Source organism: Oreochromis niloticus, linkage group LG20, assembly GCF_001858045.2.
Source record: "Oreochromis niloticus isolate F11D_XX linkage group LG20, O_niloticus_UMD_NMBU, whole genome shotgun sequence".
NCBI classification, from domain to species: Eukaryota; Metazoa; Chordata; class Actinopteri; order Cichliformes; family Cichlidae; genus Oreochromis; species Oreochromis niloticus.
In genome coordinates, this window is record NC_031984.2 from 10,715,051 (window position 1) to 10,730,866 (window position 15,816).

General features: G+C 41.0%; 1 protein-coding gene across 3 annotated transcripts in view; it reads left to right on the forward strand.

Annotated features, from left to right (window-relative positions):
- The window catches only part of magixb (MAGI family member, X-linked b), a 48,505-nt gene that overhangs the window by 20,933 nt on the left and 11,756 nt on the right, over nucleotides 1–15,816 (forward strand). For all 3 annotated transcript variants that reach the window (XM_005448510.4, XM_025901643.1, XM_005448509.4), the window contains exons 4-12: nucleotides 749–868; nucleotides 4,488–4,652; nucleotides 6,850–7,048; nucleotides 8,561–8,631; nucleotides 9,664–9,825; nucleotides 11,687–12,200; nucleotides 13,284–13,830; nucleotides 14,042–14,105; nucleotides 15,188–15,574. In XM_005448510.4, the coding sequence (XP_005448567.1) occupies nucleotides 749–868; nucleotides 4,488–4,652; nucleotides 6,850–7,048; nucleotides 8,561–8,631; nucleotides 9,664–9,825; nucleotides 11,687–12,200; nucleotides 13,284–13,830; nucleotides 14,042–14,105; nucleotides 15,188–15,574 (2,229 nt within the window). The remainder of the gene's footprint in view (nucleotides 1–748; nucleotides 869–4,487; nucleotides 4,653–6,849; nucleotides 7,049–8,560; nucleotides 8,632–9,663; nucleotides 9,826–11,686; nucleotides 12,201–13,283; nucleotides 13,831–14,041; nucleotides 14,106–15,187; nucleotides 15,575–15,816) is intronic.

Consider the following 15,816-nt stretch of genomic DNA (forward strand, 5'->3'; position numbering starts at 1 on the left):
ATAGAGCGGCTTTAAGACTTTCTCAGTGCCTCATTAATGTTTAATTCGGTTCTTATTGATCTGTTTATAATAAAGAGGCCTTTTGTCATCATTGTGCTTTTCATACCGAAGGGTAAAGTTAGGTTTGTGGACGCTATGTTCACCATGGGCTGCTTTTACAACAAGATGGAAATCCTTTTATTAAAAAAAAAAGAATAGCCGACTTGGTTATTTCTCTGCCAAGGAGAGAGCCAGCGCACAGGTTGGGGCTTAGAGTTGTTTGTGTATTTGTTTCCTAACAAGAGAAATCCACCCTGCCAAATTTCATGAAACTTAGTGGTGAATTAGAAGCGGTGTTACATTTTGGTGCAGAGCTGCATCAATGCAAATTTGCATTGATTTGCAATCTGCAAATGTCCGTCTGGTTGTAATTATCAATGCATGTTGTAGTTTCTCTCCATTTCTACATTTTAGACAATTTTTGACATTGCTCTGAATTAACCAGTAAAATTAATCTTCTATAGAGCGATAGGTTTGTTTCATATTTCATCTATTTTGTCAAACTTATGTACTTATGTAATCCTAGGCTATTTATAACCTGCTGATTTGCTTTTTTTTTTTTCAACACTGAACTCAGATTGATGACCCCTGACGAGAGGAAAGGGTCTTGATTAACTGATACATCATCCATGTCAGAACTGATGGTGTATTGAGCCCTGTGACGCTGATGTATGACATAATAACTTAGGGGTTTTTTCTTCTCTCCTAGGTACAACCAGACAGCCCAGAGAGGGGGAAATCTCAGGGGTAGACTACAACTTTGTCTCTATTGAGGAGTTTTTCTCTTTGGACGAATCAGGAGCGCTGCTCGAGAGTGGAAAGTTCAAAGGTAAACATTTTAGCTAACTACCTGTGCATTCACAGACTGCGAGATGGTGTTTCATTATGCAGGGCACATTACATTCTGGTTAAAAAGTGAGAAATGAAAAGCTTTCTTTACAGCATCTCTGGATACTGATCAGACAACCCAACAGACATCAGACAATGAGAAATAACCCCTCGATGAACACAATTTACATATAGATATAGATAATGCATATATAAATAGCATAAATTGGTGTTTATATGTCAGAGGATTGATGGTTAGATTATTATTCCTGAAAAGATTCATTTCTACTTTTCACTTTTGAATGAATTTGAAAATTTGGTTGAAATCAAAAGCAAAGTCCAACCAGATTGAGCTCAGAAAGCAGTGCTGTGTTGTTATTGTTACCCTAGAGGTTTTGTCATTTTTTTCTTATCCTCCCTGGTGAAAAATGACAAGTTAGCCTTCTTAGACTGAGATTTCCATCATTAATGGGGGACATTTGAAAGTTGATGTGTACAGTAAACCAACGCACATGGATCAGTATTTAATGTTTGACTGTCATCATCCACTGGAGCACAAACTGGGTGTGATTAGGATGCTTCAACACAGAGCAAACACCATCCCCACAGACAAAATGGCCAGAAAAGCAGAAGAACATCATATCAAGAAGGCCCTGAGCAAGTATGGTTATCCCAGCTGGACATTTGTCAAAGCTCCAGGCGATGTAAGAGAGAAGAGCAACTGCTGCCTAAGCGAAAACCCTTAGTGATCCTTTATGTGTCAGGAGCATCGGGACAGTTGAGACTTATTTTCTCTAAACACTGCATCTCTGTGGCTTGAAAACCCCAAAAAACACTGCACCAAAAATTTGTCCAAAGAGAGTAATATAGTGTATGCTGTTAATTGCCAGGATTGCCATGATTTACACATTAGGGAAACCAAATAACATCTGGCAAAGTGGATGGCAGCACGCAGAAGAGCTACTTCTTCAGGCCAGGACTCCACAGTCTATTCAGACCAACAGGCCAGTTGACACTCTTTCAATGATGAGGATGTACCCATTCTGGCCTTTTATGTGAAAAGGGAAAGACCATCTCTGAATTGAGGAGGGGGCCTAAGGGTACATCTTTTACCATCTTACAATCCTGTAACTGCAGACATTCCCTAACTCTCTGTGAATGGTACTCATGGCCATTGATCAATGGTCATTGATCTTTAAGCCCCTTAGTACCAACTTAGTATTATTTAAATGCCATGGTCTGCTTGAGCGTTGTTGCTGACCATGTCCCTCCCTTTATGACTACAGTGTACCTATCTTCTGATCATTGGTCAATGGTCACTGATCAATGGTCGTGACAATCTCCATATAAATGATCCAGAAACTGACCTCACAGCTCATTGTTTGCCAGTGGTGCTAGTTTCAGTCATTGTGCAAATGTACTGTTTATAAGGTTGCGGAAACTTGCAGTCAGCTAAGACTGAAGAAGTCTGGATGAATGGCGAAATGTTTCACCCACTGAAAACGTTACATCCAGATAAACAGAATCATCTTTTTGGGACATGGTATACATTCACTGGCCACTTTCTTGGATACACCTGTTCAACTGCTCATTAATGCAAATGTCTAATCAGCCAATTAGATTGCAGCAACAATTCAGTGCATTTAATCATGTAGACATAATCGAGATGACCTGCTGAATTTCAAACTGAGCATCAAAATGGGGGAGAAAGGGGATTTCAGTGACTTTGAACGTGGCATGGTTGTTGATGGCAGACATACCAGTCTGCTCAAAAGTTGCTGATCAGCTGGGATTTTCCCACATGTCCTTCTCTAGGGTTTACAGAGAGTGGTCTGAAAAACAGAAAATAGGATGAGTGGAGGATGTTATCCAAGCTAACGTCCATTATGGACAATACCTCATATCCCCTGAGCAGCTCCTTTAGCAGTAGACTGTTCCAGCCATGTTGTAGGATGGAGGACTAATCCAGGTCCTTCATCCCGACAGCAGTCAGGCTGGGCAAAACACACGCACAATAGATACCTGCTAAAATATATGTGAATCTATAATCACTCCCACTGCTCTTTATGTGCATATGAAAAAATCTCACAGTGTATTTTACTGTATTTACCAACCACTTATGAATTACTTTTATGTAGTTTTTTTTTTTTTTTACTTGTACAATATTTTTTCTTATTTATTTATTCTTCTATTTTATTTTCTAATATATCTCCAATTCACATTGTCTTCCCGACCTTTGTACTGCTGTAACATGTGAATTTCCCCAGTGTGGGGTTAATAAAGTCTATGTCTATGTCTAAAACCACAATTTTGTACCAGTGCAGGACTCAAAGAAGGCAGACAGACAGGTAGTGAAACAAAGGTAACTTTAATCACACTAAAAGAAGAAGCATCAAAAGGTGCCGCACAGGTGAAAGCAGCATGAATCCAAAACCAAAAGCCCAACAAAGGTAATGCAAAGGAGATGAATCTATAAAAGGTAATAGAGAGGAGAAAAAGCCACAGTAGGGGCTAGCAAGGAACTGGGGAAAAAGGGAAACAAAGTGACCAGAGATCAAGTAAAACAGCCAAAAGTTAAACAGTTAACAGAAAAACAACATCATGAGACAACTTGTCATCTTTACATTTTTCCTTCTGTCCATGTTGCACAACTGAGATTTATCTCGTAAATTTGTAGGTGCTCTGATTTGTTGCTTAAGTCCTTTTTTTTTCTCCATGAGCCTATTTCCATTCTTTATGCTTAGCTCAGCTAAATGTCTCCTGGCTCACATTAAGTGTACATTTATCAAACCCATGTCATATTGGTCTCACATTTACCTCTCAGCAAGAAAACACTGGAAGACTTTTGTCACCCTCTTCCCTTATTGTGCCTCTAACAGTGCTGATGTGTAAGGTAAATACAAGGAGGCTTCAAAGGCTAACTCTTGGTGCTTATTCATGAAACCTGGTGATACTCAGCTTGTATCTTCCCCACAGACTCCTCTTTTGTAAGGGTCAGAGTGCTCCCTCTGATTAAAAAGCCTCCATACATTAACATCCATAATTTATAAGAGTTTAATGGGAGCAATAAATGCCATCCTCACCTGCCTTGCATGTGACATTGACGGACGCATTGCTACAGCAGAGCAGTCTGGAGTGTCGGCAGCGTTGTTCGTCCAATCGCCTGCAGAAAGCGCAGTAAACGGTGACGGCTGGTGACCTTGCTGCTGAGTTCACTAATCTAATGTTTCCCTCAGCCCATTTGGATCTCCACGAGCCAAATGGAGGGGTGGAGGTAATTTCATTTCTGCTTTAGGAGCTGGAGCAGATGGCTCATTCTAAGAATATAGTTTATGATCTCAGGGGATACATAACAAAGGTGTGTACATGCATATGTTGTATGAGGTATATATGCGCATAATCGCGTAATTTATTTACCTCATGGATTTATACCATGTTTGAACTGTTCATTCAGGCTTTGTGCAATTAATGATCTTCAGATTTATGCCAGTGGATTTGAAAGGGCTCATAATGTCCATTAATCCCAATATCTCAGTTTATTTCATTATAACATTTAACTGTTTCATTGCATCTCAATTTATTAAGAAAGGGTGTCTCTCTTCTGCTTTTCTCTGTCTCAGGGAATTACTACGGCACACCTCGGCCCGTTCACGTCAGTGCAGAGAGCCCCCCCATCACCTACCAGGAACACCGCAACCTGCTCAGAAACTTCCGCACACGCAGCAAATCGCTCAGCAACTTGGAAAAGGCTGCACCAGAAGGCATACACAACGAGGAAGACTCGGGCAAGTGTCGCTGAGCTAAACTATGGCCTGTGCTGGCAGAGCAATAAATGTCCGTCTACATCTAAGTAATCATGAATGAAGCATTGAAGTTATCAGTTATATTGAGTTATTTATATAGCATATCAGCAGTGGGAAAACATATCTTCTCAGAACTGCAAAGTATTCAGCAGCTTAATACTGCGTCGTCTCTCTATCAATAGCTCCAGTCTCCAATGCCCAAATTAATCAATCATTAGCATGATTAGTATGCTCTAAAATCTCAGTTGGGCTGTGGCCTCATTGATTGCTGGATCACCTCCAAGGGAAGGTCAAGCTGCCTTGGGTCAAGCAGGCAAAGAGGGAAGCAGACAAGTGTGCACAAAGAGGTGAGGGACGAAAACTAGCAAGTCATGCGACAAGAAAACAGCATTGTTCGACTCGAGTCATTAGGCTCCCCAAACATACGGTCATTATAGGTTTTTGTGGCCAAAATACTATCTCATTTAAAGGGAAGGCTTAAAAGGCTCATTAATCACCAGTGAGAGAAAAGACTAATGCAAAGAGCTTAGTTTCAGAAACATATTTAAATAAAAGCATCATCAGCAAAATGCGCTCAAATTATCAAAGTAGAAGCAGCTTGTAACTAATAATGCTTCGACTTGTGAGGTACTCTGTTTTTTTTGTTTTTTTTGAGTCCTAGTGCAGATATCCTTTGCCTGGGACTCAGTGTGGGTATTAGATCATAAAAATACAAGAATATTTATTCAGTTGTTATGAAGATACCTCCAAATTTGTAGTGGTTAACACATTCGCTTGGAAAGTAAAAGGGCACTGGTTCGAGTCCAGATGGGGACGCAAATTCTCTTTGGTTTTCTGCCAAATCAAAAACATCTGGCGCTACCTGCTGTGGCGACCCCTTGTGGCGAGAGAGCATTTGGAAGTAGTTCTCATTCAGACCATGAATGAATTTTATATGGACCTACATTTACTGAGCCAACCTGGGAGGCATGAAGAGCCCAAACAGTCAGAGGTTTCTGTGCTCTATTATATATTCCAGAGAGACTAGAATAGCTGCCAAAAAAGTCCAGGAATAATGAGAAATAAATGTAAATGACCATAAAGACACAGGGTGACCATAAGAGATGCAAAATGGATTAAAAATAACCACAGGTTGAAGCAAAAAGGTGTAAAAGCTTTGCAAGATGCAGAGATCAAGACAGGAAATGATCACATATAGAGATATTTTTGTGCTTTCATGATTAAAAGGAAACAACAAGAACCTCCAGCCATACACTTTCAAATGATCACAAGCTACAAAGAGTAAAAAATATAGATGATAAACAATATTACCCTTTGAATTGCAGTGAATAAGCTAAAGATAAATAACTGAGTGAAATACAAATACTGCAAAATTATATACTTGAATAGACTGCAGGCACAAAGAAGTGAAGGCAGCATGAAACTAGTACACAGGAGCTGAACAGAGGGTGAGTGTAAGATTAAATATTAGAGAAAGGGAGCACGGCAGCAGCGTAGGGGGTGGAGGTGGCAGGTAGGGTGGCTGAGTGTTAAGAAGGGTGAAGGCAGGGAGCCAGAATGGGACAGAAGATAAGAGAGAGGCAGGCAGAGTGGGAGGTGAGAAAATCAGGCAGACAGCTATCCAGATTGTTAGAAACGTGCTCCAAGCAGTCAGGTATTGCAGCAGGCAGTCCGGACCGGAGCAGGATGCAGGATGCAGGCAGGTTGGAGTTTGAGAGAGCCGTCCAACACCCTGACCTCTGCTGAGTCATCTTTTGAAGTGACGATGCGTGGGTGGATGGGTCCAGCAGCACTTGTCGTGTGCAGCAGAACTCCCAGTGTTAGGGCTGACGTCTCTTAAATCCATGCTGGAGCTCAGAACTGAAGGACAGCTACAAGGACAGCTAGGAAGGAAAATATGCTTATTTTTCATCTACTGCTAGTGTGGCATGCATAGTCACATATTCTTCCTCCTTAGAGAAAGGACAAAGACAGCTGAGATGCTGACCTCAGGTCTTTTTGCCTGACAGCCCCCAGTGGAAATGCCAGAATAAGGTCATTACAGCTTGCAGGAGAAACTTTTTACCTGCCACATCTGTTCAATAATATATCAGTGTTAAGTTTTGAAGTATTTCTTCTCTGTCAAAGAAAATCCTGCATGTGCACGTGACAATAAAGGTGATTCTGACTGTAATTACAGGAGGCTCTGCGGGTGTTAGCAGCAGCATCCCTCTTGGTCACCGGTCTCCAGGTCGCACACGAGCATCCAGTAGCGGAGGCGATGGTCACGTCATAGAAAACGGCATCATCAGCAGCAGGAGTGGTGCCAGAGTGAGAGGCGTGATGCCCGATCACTGGGAGCAGGCCTTCAGTGACCCAGGAGAGTCAGTTTACATAGAGTAAGTGTCCCCATAAATCTATTAAATGAATAGTTCAACATTTCAGGGAACAGGCTTATTCACGTTCTGAGATTTAACTCCTATTCACATGGGATTACTATTAAAAGGGGATCTTGTGATTTAGAAATTACCCAACCCCCACGTCTGTATTTTGTGCAGCACGTTCACACAGGATCAGTGAAGTCTGTGTTTTACTTGAATTTACTGACATCTGTGGTCAGCAGCTACAGGACTAAGATTAATAATAATAGGCTGCCACGTAATAACAGCCAAGTCTGTTGAAAGACAGCAAAATGTTAATTACTGATTCCTGTCATTGCAGTTATCCCTCTCATCATCATCCTTTGAGATTTTGTTCTTCTGCAAGAGGATATAAAATTTCTATCGGTGACACTAACCCTTCTTAATTTGTAACAGTCACAACTCTGACAGCAAAGATGCACAAGCAAGGTGTGGAGAACAGGAAAGTCTTTCCAAAAAGGCAGAAGTTAAAGATAATTTCATACATATAATATATAAATAACACCACAACACCTCTGGGATTCACCATAAAAAGGTTATCTGTGGTACAAATATTAACTTTAAATTATGGATCCTGTAGATTTGTATGAGATTTTGATCGCAGACTTCTTGAGCAATTATTACAAATGACTAGAGGTCTTCAGATAATAAGTCCTGTGTGAATAAGGCTTTAGACAAGAAGATCAATAACACCAATCTATCTGTCAGCTTATTATGAAGCTAAAGCCAGGAAATACAGAACAACAGCAAGGCTGTCTTTTTTTTTTAACCCCACCAGTAGTTGGGTTGCATGCACTTAGCAGCTTAACTTGGCCAAACCCCACCCATCTACGCCTAATCCGAACCTAATCACTGACATAAAGTAATTTAATTAATTCAACATGTACTTTTTTTTTTATTAATGAGATTTACTGTTTTCAGGCATTTTTAATCAAAGCCTGACTGGCTGTATTTCCTTGCTGGTCTTCTCTATGATCATTTTTTTGATTCTTGGACTCTGTTACAGTGGCTTCTGCACAATTCCTAATTCAGATCAGTCAAGTCATTCTCTATGTGATTATTGATTGGCTGCCCCTCGTAATAAGATCTGAACAACAGGAGCCCAAGACTTCTATACTCATAGCAAAAATGCTGAACCTGAGATAACAATAGAATGGATTGTTGTTGTTTTATATTGGTATCTTATAAATAGACAAAAGTTTTTTGTTTGTTTTTTAAATGCCTGAAAATATGCATTTAAAAAAGTCAGAAACCTGAGTCTGTCTGTTTTAATTCTAAAAAGTGAATACGTGATTTTTGTCAATTTGTTCAATGCCTCCTTTTAGCATGCTGGAAAAAGATGGTAGAGAAAGTTGCATTGTTTGCCAATGGCAGGCGTTTCTATTGTTCAACAAAAGTGTAATAAATTCCAGCACTGTCATATTATATCCAATGCTGTTATGTTTCTAAAGAGGCTGGCTTTCATTTCTTTTCCAACTTTGTCTCTCCAAGACGCAGCCCAAAGAGGACCAGCTGGCAGAGTCATCGAGCCTCAAGCAGGGAAAACCTCTACAAAAACGACTGTGAGCTTCTTTCGTTTGCATTCGTCTCTATCTTTCTCTCTACATTTCACTCGAATTCCGTGTAATTATTAAAACACTGGCAAGCGATTTAACTGTTGACCAGCCTAAATGAAGCTATATATTTGTCAAAAAGGGAAGAAACAGACACAGCCAGCTTGTTAGAGCCAAATGAGATGGAATGAGCTTTTAGCTGAACTGAGACGTGTAAGTGATTAAGGCCTAAAGCTCAGAGCTGCTGGCGAAGAGCCAGACTCGCTGCTGGGACTGGCAGGGTTGACACGTGTATGACATGTGACTGGCAACTTGATTTCATGATTTGGCCACATCATTTGTTGTTTAGAGGCGTAATCTAGTTGCAGATGGCTGTTTGTCATGATTGGAAACTCTCTGTTGCCACACTGTGACTCAGGCTTGTCTCAACAAAGTGCAGTACACTTTTCTCACCAGCAGAAGGTGATATAATATTCATTATGATAGGATACCTGATAGGATTTCTGCACAATCTGGTACAAACATTTACATGTTTACAGCTGGAAATGATTGCTGCCTCTGTCACCACAATTAGGGCAGGATTGAATTAAGACGCAAACATGGAAGAAAAAGCACAGTCTGTAATAGCACAGATTTCTTGATGCAACAGTAAATAGTAAATAAAGACCTGGATTACTGTAGAGAGCTGGGTCGAGCTAATGGATTATGTTTCCATTTTAAGGTGGTCGTCTGTAATGGCTTCTGCCTTTAATGCAATCGTCCCACCATATGCTTTTGTTTGTGTAGCATTTTGTTAAAAGCCATCTGCTGATTGGTTTGCAGTGTTACAGCTCTCTCTCTTTTGCCTTATTCCTAAGACCTGTCATTTCTAAGCACTGAGTTGTATGTAAACACGCAGGACGGTGTTCAGTCTTTTCTATGATTCCACCCTGTTGGCATATTTTTACATTTCTTTCCTTAAGGACTATTATGACTTTTTCTTGGAGGTAAGCATCGTTATTAACCCATCCTCTCTTTTCCTCCCTTATCGCTGGCTCGCAGGGTTCACGGACGAGCCTGGGGACCTCAGGGGTTTCCCTGTGCACACACACTTGATCAAAGGCCCCAGAGGGTTTGGTTTCAATATTGTGGGGGGAAGCAGGCCGAGAGAGTTTCTGCAGGTGTACAGTGTGACAGAAAGTGGACCCTCCACTCTTAAGACAGGTAAAAGATTATATGTATCATGGTCATGACTGCTACAGTTTTACAGTTGGTAGTGTGTAAGTGTCTTTTTCTTATTTTTGTCATAATTTTTGTGGGTTTCACTATAAAATTTTCCACAGAAAGTGAGTGATCAGTTCTTAATCTTCAGGGCTAGCACACTCTAATCTGGCCATCATACATAAACACCATTGCACATGCTGGTTGCAGACACACTCATGCAAATGCACTAGGCATGATATTTGCACTCTAGAAAGCCAGGGCACAGGCTGTCTCTGCAGGGACTGATCTAGTTCATATCTGTTAATAGGCTGGTTTAGGAGGATTATGTGGTCGGATTAGTCTACACACATACAAAATACACAGTGTGTATTCCATTTACAAACGCTGCACACTTAAGCATATGAAACTAGTAAGAAGGGTTAACCCTTACATACTACGCGGGTCAAATTTGACCCGTTCTGACGTTTTTCAGCTGCAAAAATAACCTAATTTTTGTTTAGTTAGACTGCAATATGAATATTTTTATACCGTTGTGCGGGTGCTACAAATTTTTGTGCACTGCAGTTGTTCAGTGTCACATTTAACCCATAACTACTGATAAAGATTTTTAGATCCAGCAGTGTCGGTCAAATCAAGTAAAACGATGGTTTGAGGGAATCATGACAGACATGTCGTGTGTGTGTGTTTTCATGGGACAGTGGTGACAGAGTTCAAGCAGGACACTGTCATGAGAACCGCCTGTGTTCACATGCATTCGCCCAGCTTCCCGCAGGGACACAAAACCGCTGGTCTTTGCAGGGTCATGGGAGAATCTCAAAAGAGCGTAATAGTAAAACAGTGTAGATATGATCATATATGGACCGCATAAGGAACAGAGGTCATACAGAGGTCAGAAGGTGCCTTGACACAGACACGGGACGTGAAACAGTGCGGTTGTAGTGGGATCAGCCGCACTGTTGCCTCACATCAAGATGGTTCATTGTTTAATTCTGTGCAGAGTTTGCATGTTTAATCCACTCCAGAGTACTTGCAGTGGGTGTTCTCCACACATTTTAAGTTAACTGGTGATTGAAGTGCATAGAAAACAGTTATTGTGTGACTTGTAGTTCAAAGGGCTTCGAGGAGTCAGTACAACTAGAAAAGTGCTAAATAAATGTGAGTACATTAACTATGTGTGTTTGTGCTTTGCATCTGCAAGCACAAACACACACAATTTCAGAAAACAATGCAACAATCAACAAATTATAATCTGTTAATTTTAAATTATTTGAGATTAAAACTGATCAAAAGAGTGCTTTGAATGCACAGACTAGTTGATAATAAGCAATTTTCTAATTAATATTGAGTTAACATGGGTAGTTATGGATGGTAGTTTAGTAGATGGATTTAAAAAAAAAATATGACACAGAAGTGAGAACAGTTTAACAGTAATAGTTATACATAGTTATGTAATAAATCCCAAAAGTTCCAGAATGTTCGTGTCATTTTCACGTTAAATAAAATATCTTTAAATCTTTACAGCTGTTATATCTTTTTTTCTTTATAGTGTTATGACTTAGGTAAACAGGACATGACACTTTGATGTTTTTCTCCAAAAACACACTATTGTTACTCCTTGAAAGGTTAATTAAGGATTAAACCGCCATTTATTAATATCAGACATATTTATAGATTCTCAATTAATCTGTAGTTAAAAATTCATTGTTGAGATTTGTTATGTGGGAATTTTTGGCCCAGATTAAAACCATTCTGTGAAGGCATGAAATATGAACAGCTGTAAGGGTCAAAACAGTCCAACTGATTCGAAGATATTTGTGATAATTATTTCTGTGTCCCTGTCCTTTTGTTTGTGGTTTATTAGCGGACATCCTGGTGTACATCAATGACGTCTGTGTGTTGGGAATGTCTCACAAAGAGGTTGTAGAGATGCTCAAGTCGGTGTCTGTAGGCCACAGCGTGGATGTAGAAGTTAGAAGAGGGTATCCAATGCTCTACAACCCGGATGGTTATCCAAAGCACTCGAGGTTACTGGACAGTGTGGACCCCATCCTACCACCCACCACCACCCAACCTCAATCTCTTCATCAACTACCTCACCTACCAGCACCCTCACCCCACACGCAGCACTTTAATGGGGTTCACGGTGATGGGAGGTACATGGAGCCTGGCGTGACTCTGGACACAAATGGAAATGCCACGTCTGTCACCTCCAGACACCTGCCCCCTTACAGACGCTCCAGTGTGAGCAATGCCGTCTCTTTGTCCCCTGTTCGCCCACCTCGCTCCCACAGAAGTTTAGCCAGGCTGCAGTCACTTGACCCAACAATGGCAAGCCAAAGTGACAGTGAAGTTGTTTCTGCGATTGGTTCACACAGGTAATAACTTAAATGCAAAAATAAATGTATACCTAGAGACAATAAATGATTAATTCTCTTTTAATGTGTGTAGTTTGAGTGTAATTTGATCTATTTAGGAGCTCATTGGGGAGGTCCTCCCAGTTTTTCTTGTAGCCCCTTGGGAAATTTAACTGTGCACCCCTGTGTGGGCGTGGCTATCTCAGCAAGTTCACCATCAGTCTGGAGTCAAGGTGCCAACCATAAATCAAATTTTTCCCCTAATAATTCATGGAGTACAGTTTTATGGGTTGTCTTGACATATACACCCACAGGCCACTTTATTAGGTACACATGTTCAACTGCCCATTGTCTGATCAGCAAATAAGCGCGTTTAGGCATAAAGCCAAGAATACCAGTTTAAACTGACACCATGATTCAGAATGGAAAGGTGATTTAAGTGACTTTGAACATGGCATGGCTATTTATGCCAGACGGGCTTGTCTGAGTATTTCAGAAACTGCTAATCTACACACAGCCATCGGTTGGGGTTACAGAGAATACTCTGAAATAAAAAAAGAAAGGAAAATATCTGTTGTCCCAGTAGTTCTCTGGGAGAAAGTGCCTTGTTGACCTGAGAGGAGAACTGCAACAGTAACTCAAATAACCAATTATTACAATCAAAGTATGCAGAAGAGCATCTCTGAACCCACAGTATGTCAAACCTTGAAATAGATGACAACCACATGGGGTTCCTACCAGCTAAAAGCAGGATACTGAGGCTATAATTAGCCTCAGTCCAACAAAATTTTCAGTGATCAGTCAGGTAATCATCTTGCCAGTCGAAAAAAGGAAGCATTTTGAAATCACAATAATTATTTTTTTAAGCAAAACTTACAAATGTCAGATAGATTAAGCTTCACAAATGTGACTGCAGTTTGCTGGGTTGTTAATCTATCTGACATGTTGTAATAAAACAAAACTGGATTTCAGAGATGGACATTATTTCTAAAAAATAAATGGCAGATAGATGCAGATGCAGCCCTACATGTTTTAATATGAGACTGTCTCTGAACACAGAGGCATTTAGCATTGATTTTAACTCTCCTTTCTCTTCTTCATCAGGGCATCAATGATCCGTAATCACAACAATAACTCACTCGCGACACCTCGTCATCCTTTACTTTATGGAACATCCAAGTCGTCTGAGAGTGACCTGTCCACCCTGTCGGGGTCCCGGCTACCCCTGCCTCAGTCCCCAGGAAGGCCCTCCTCTTCCCCCGGTGGTCCCCGCAGCACTCATCCCCACCTATTCAGACCACAGACCTCCCATCTCAGACCTCCAACCCCAGACAGCCCGCAACATCGTGGCTTTAATGGTTTCCAGAGCAACACCAGCCCCACTGCAAGTCCCAGCAGCATGTCCTCACCTGGGGCAATGAGTGTAGGCAGTGGACTTGGCGCTTTCAGTGGAGGGGAGCTGGTGCCAGTGGCCTTGGCCCAGACTGAAGGAGACAGAGGCCTGGGCTTCAACATGACGGCTGGCGGTCCAGGAGGCACTATTGGTGTAGTGAATCGAGTTTGGGACAGGAAGCAGTGCAACTCCCTGCAGCCAGGGGACGCTGTTGTGAAAATCAACGGAGCTGACGTCCAGAGCCTTAGCTTTACACAGGTAAAGGAGAAAAAGTGGAAAGAAAACCAGGGAGATGAAACATAAACTGATGAAGATGATACAGTGCGTAAAAACAGTGGTTTCCAACATTTTAGCTTATTTTTTCCTCACACCCCTTAAGTTGGAATCATCAGAAATGACTTTGCATGATTAAAAATATGCAAACAATTTCAAAATTAACCACTTAATACATTTTTATGTTTGTTCTCAGGTACAAACAATTATCCAGGAGCACGCCAAACGGGGAGAAGTCATCTTACTGGTTTACAGAGGAGGTAAATAATTCACAATCATTTGATATTCAGTGATTTTTATTTTAATAAGGTTGAGCTCTCCTGCAACCCTGACTTGCATAAGAACTAGAACCAAAAAACTGCTTTGCCAGCTTAGTAATGTGCATACATAATGTGCATGTTTGTTGCAGTAGAATAAAAGATGGGAACTTTTTAAAGTTCTACCTTTGCATCTGACCAACCAATTAAAATGTTTGTTTGTTTTGTGGAATTCAGATTGAGCAGCTGTTGTTCTAATGTTTACTTTGCAATCTGCTCCATCAGCGGTTCTCAGCCTCTCCCTCCTGACATTCCTCTATAGCTCTGTCAGAAGGACTCAAGAACGTTCATTTTTACCACCTGTGATGTTCTGAAAGTTTTACTTTAACTCACCATTTATAATTTACAGTTATCAGACAGTTTCAGCCACTCGTCCTGTTGATATCTGCTTTAACCATTTATGCATTCCCTTTTTTGTCCATTTATGCTGCTTACCCAACAATCTTAGTGAACTTTTTTGTTCAGACCTGCAGGTAGACTCGGTTCTTTAGATTAGATCATTTCCCCACAGTTTTATTCTTTTTCCAATACCCTGCATACTGTTGAAATGAAACAACTCACTTGTACCAGTGGAATAGTTGAGAATAATTGCCTCTGTAATGACAGTTTAGCTGCCTATTTGCTAACAGACATGATGAACATGATTGACATGATCATTTTTTAGGAACAAGCTTATTTTGAAGTCATACTGACGAGGAAATTATTTGGTGATTAATGTCTAGATTTTCCTTTATTCCTTAAAATGCCGACTCAGCAGCGATGCTACTCTGTAACATGTGCTGCATCACATTGAGCATAACGGTGGTCTTCCAGTGCACTCTGCTGGACAAACTATCCTCTAGTGCAATTTAATTTTTTAAAAAGCCCCTTTTTTTGTTATATGTGGTGAGCAAAATGTTTTTAGCATATGTGGTGTCTCCAGAAATTAATAATATAAGAGGCTCTACTTTTTAGTGAATCGTTAACAAAATGTATTCACTTTGGCTTTATTCGTTTCGGTTTTATTCTCTCGCTCTTCTTATCAGGAGTCTATCATTCAGCTGTCTCCCCTGGAACTATCCGGAGACTCCCTCCACCTCTGCTCCGTCCCCCTCCTCCACCTGACAATTCCTCTGTGCTCCCAGAAGCACTGCAAGTGCCCCGGACCTCTGTCGGCACACCTTCCTCTCCAGCACGTTCCTCACTAATCCAGAGCACGAGTTTCTTGGAGTCCATTCCAGTAACCCTCACTATGGAGCCCAAAGACTGGATTAACACGGGCCTGGAGGATGAAGCTGCTGGCGTTCCAGTGCTGGAGAAGCAGAGTGGTGAACGAACTCGGCGGCATCGAGGAATTGAAGTGGAGCTGAGGAGAAAGCCAGGAGAAGGCTTTGGCTTTGTGATTGCCTCGCAGGACGTGGAGAATGGTAAAGGTAAGATTCATCTTACGTCACTTATCATGACACTTTTATCAGGTTAAATCTTTTACAGATAGTAAAGCTTTTAACTTGTTTTGGTGAGCGACACAGTCTTTTTTTAATCCAAAGAAACAGAATTGGATGGACATTATGCAACATTAGTTGAACTTTTCCGGCTGGGTAAAACGATTTGGTGAGATGCCCACTGAAACAGGTCTCATTTGGACGCCCTTGTGGACAGAAAGACCATTAGGTAA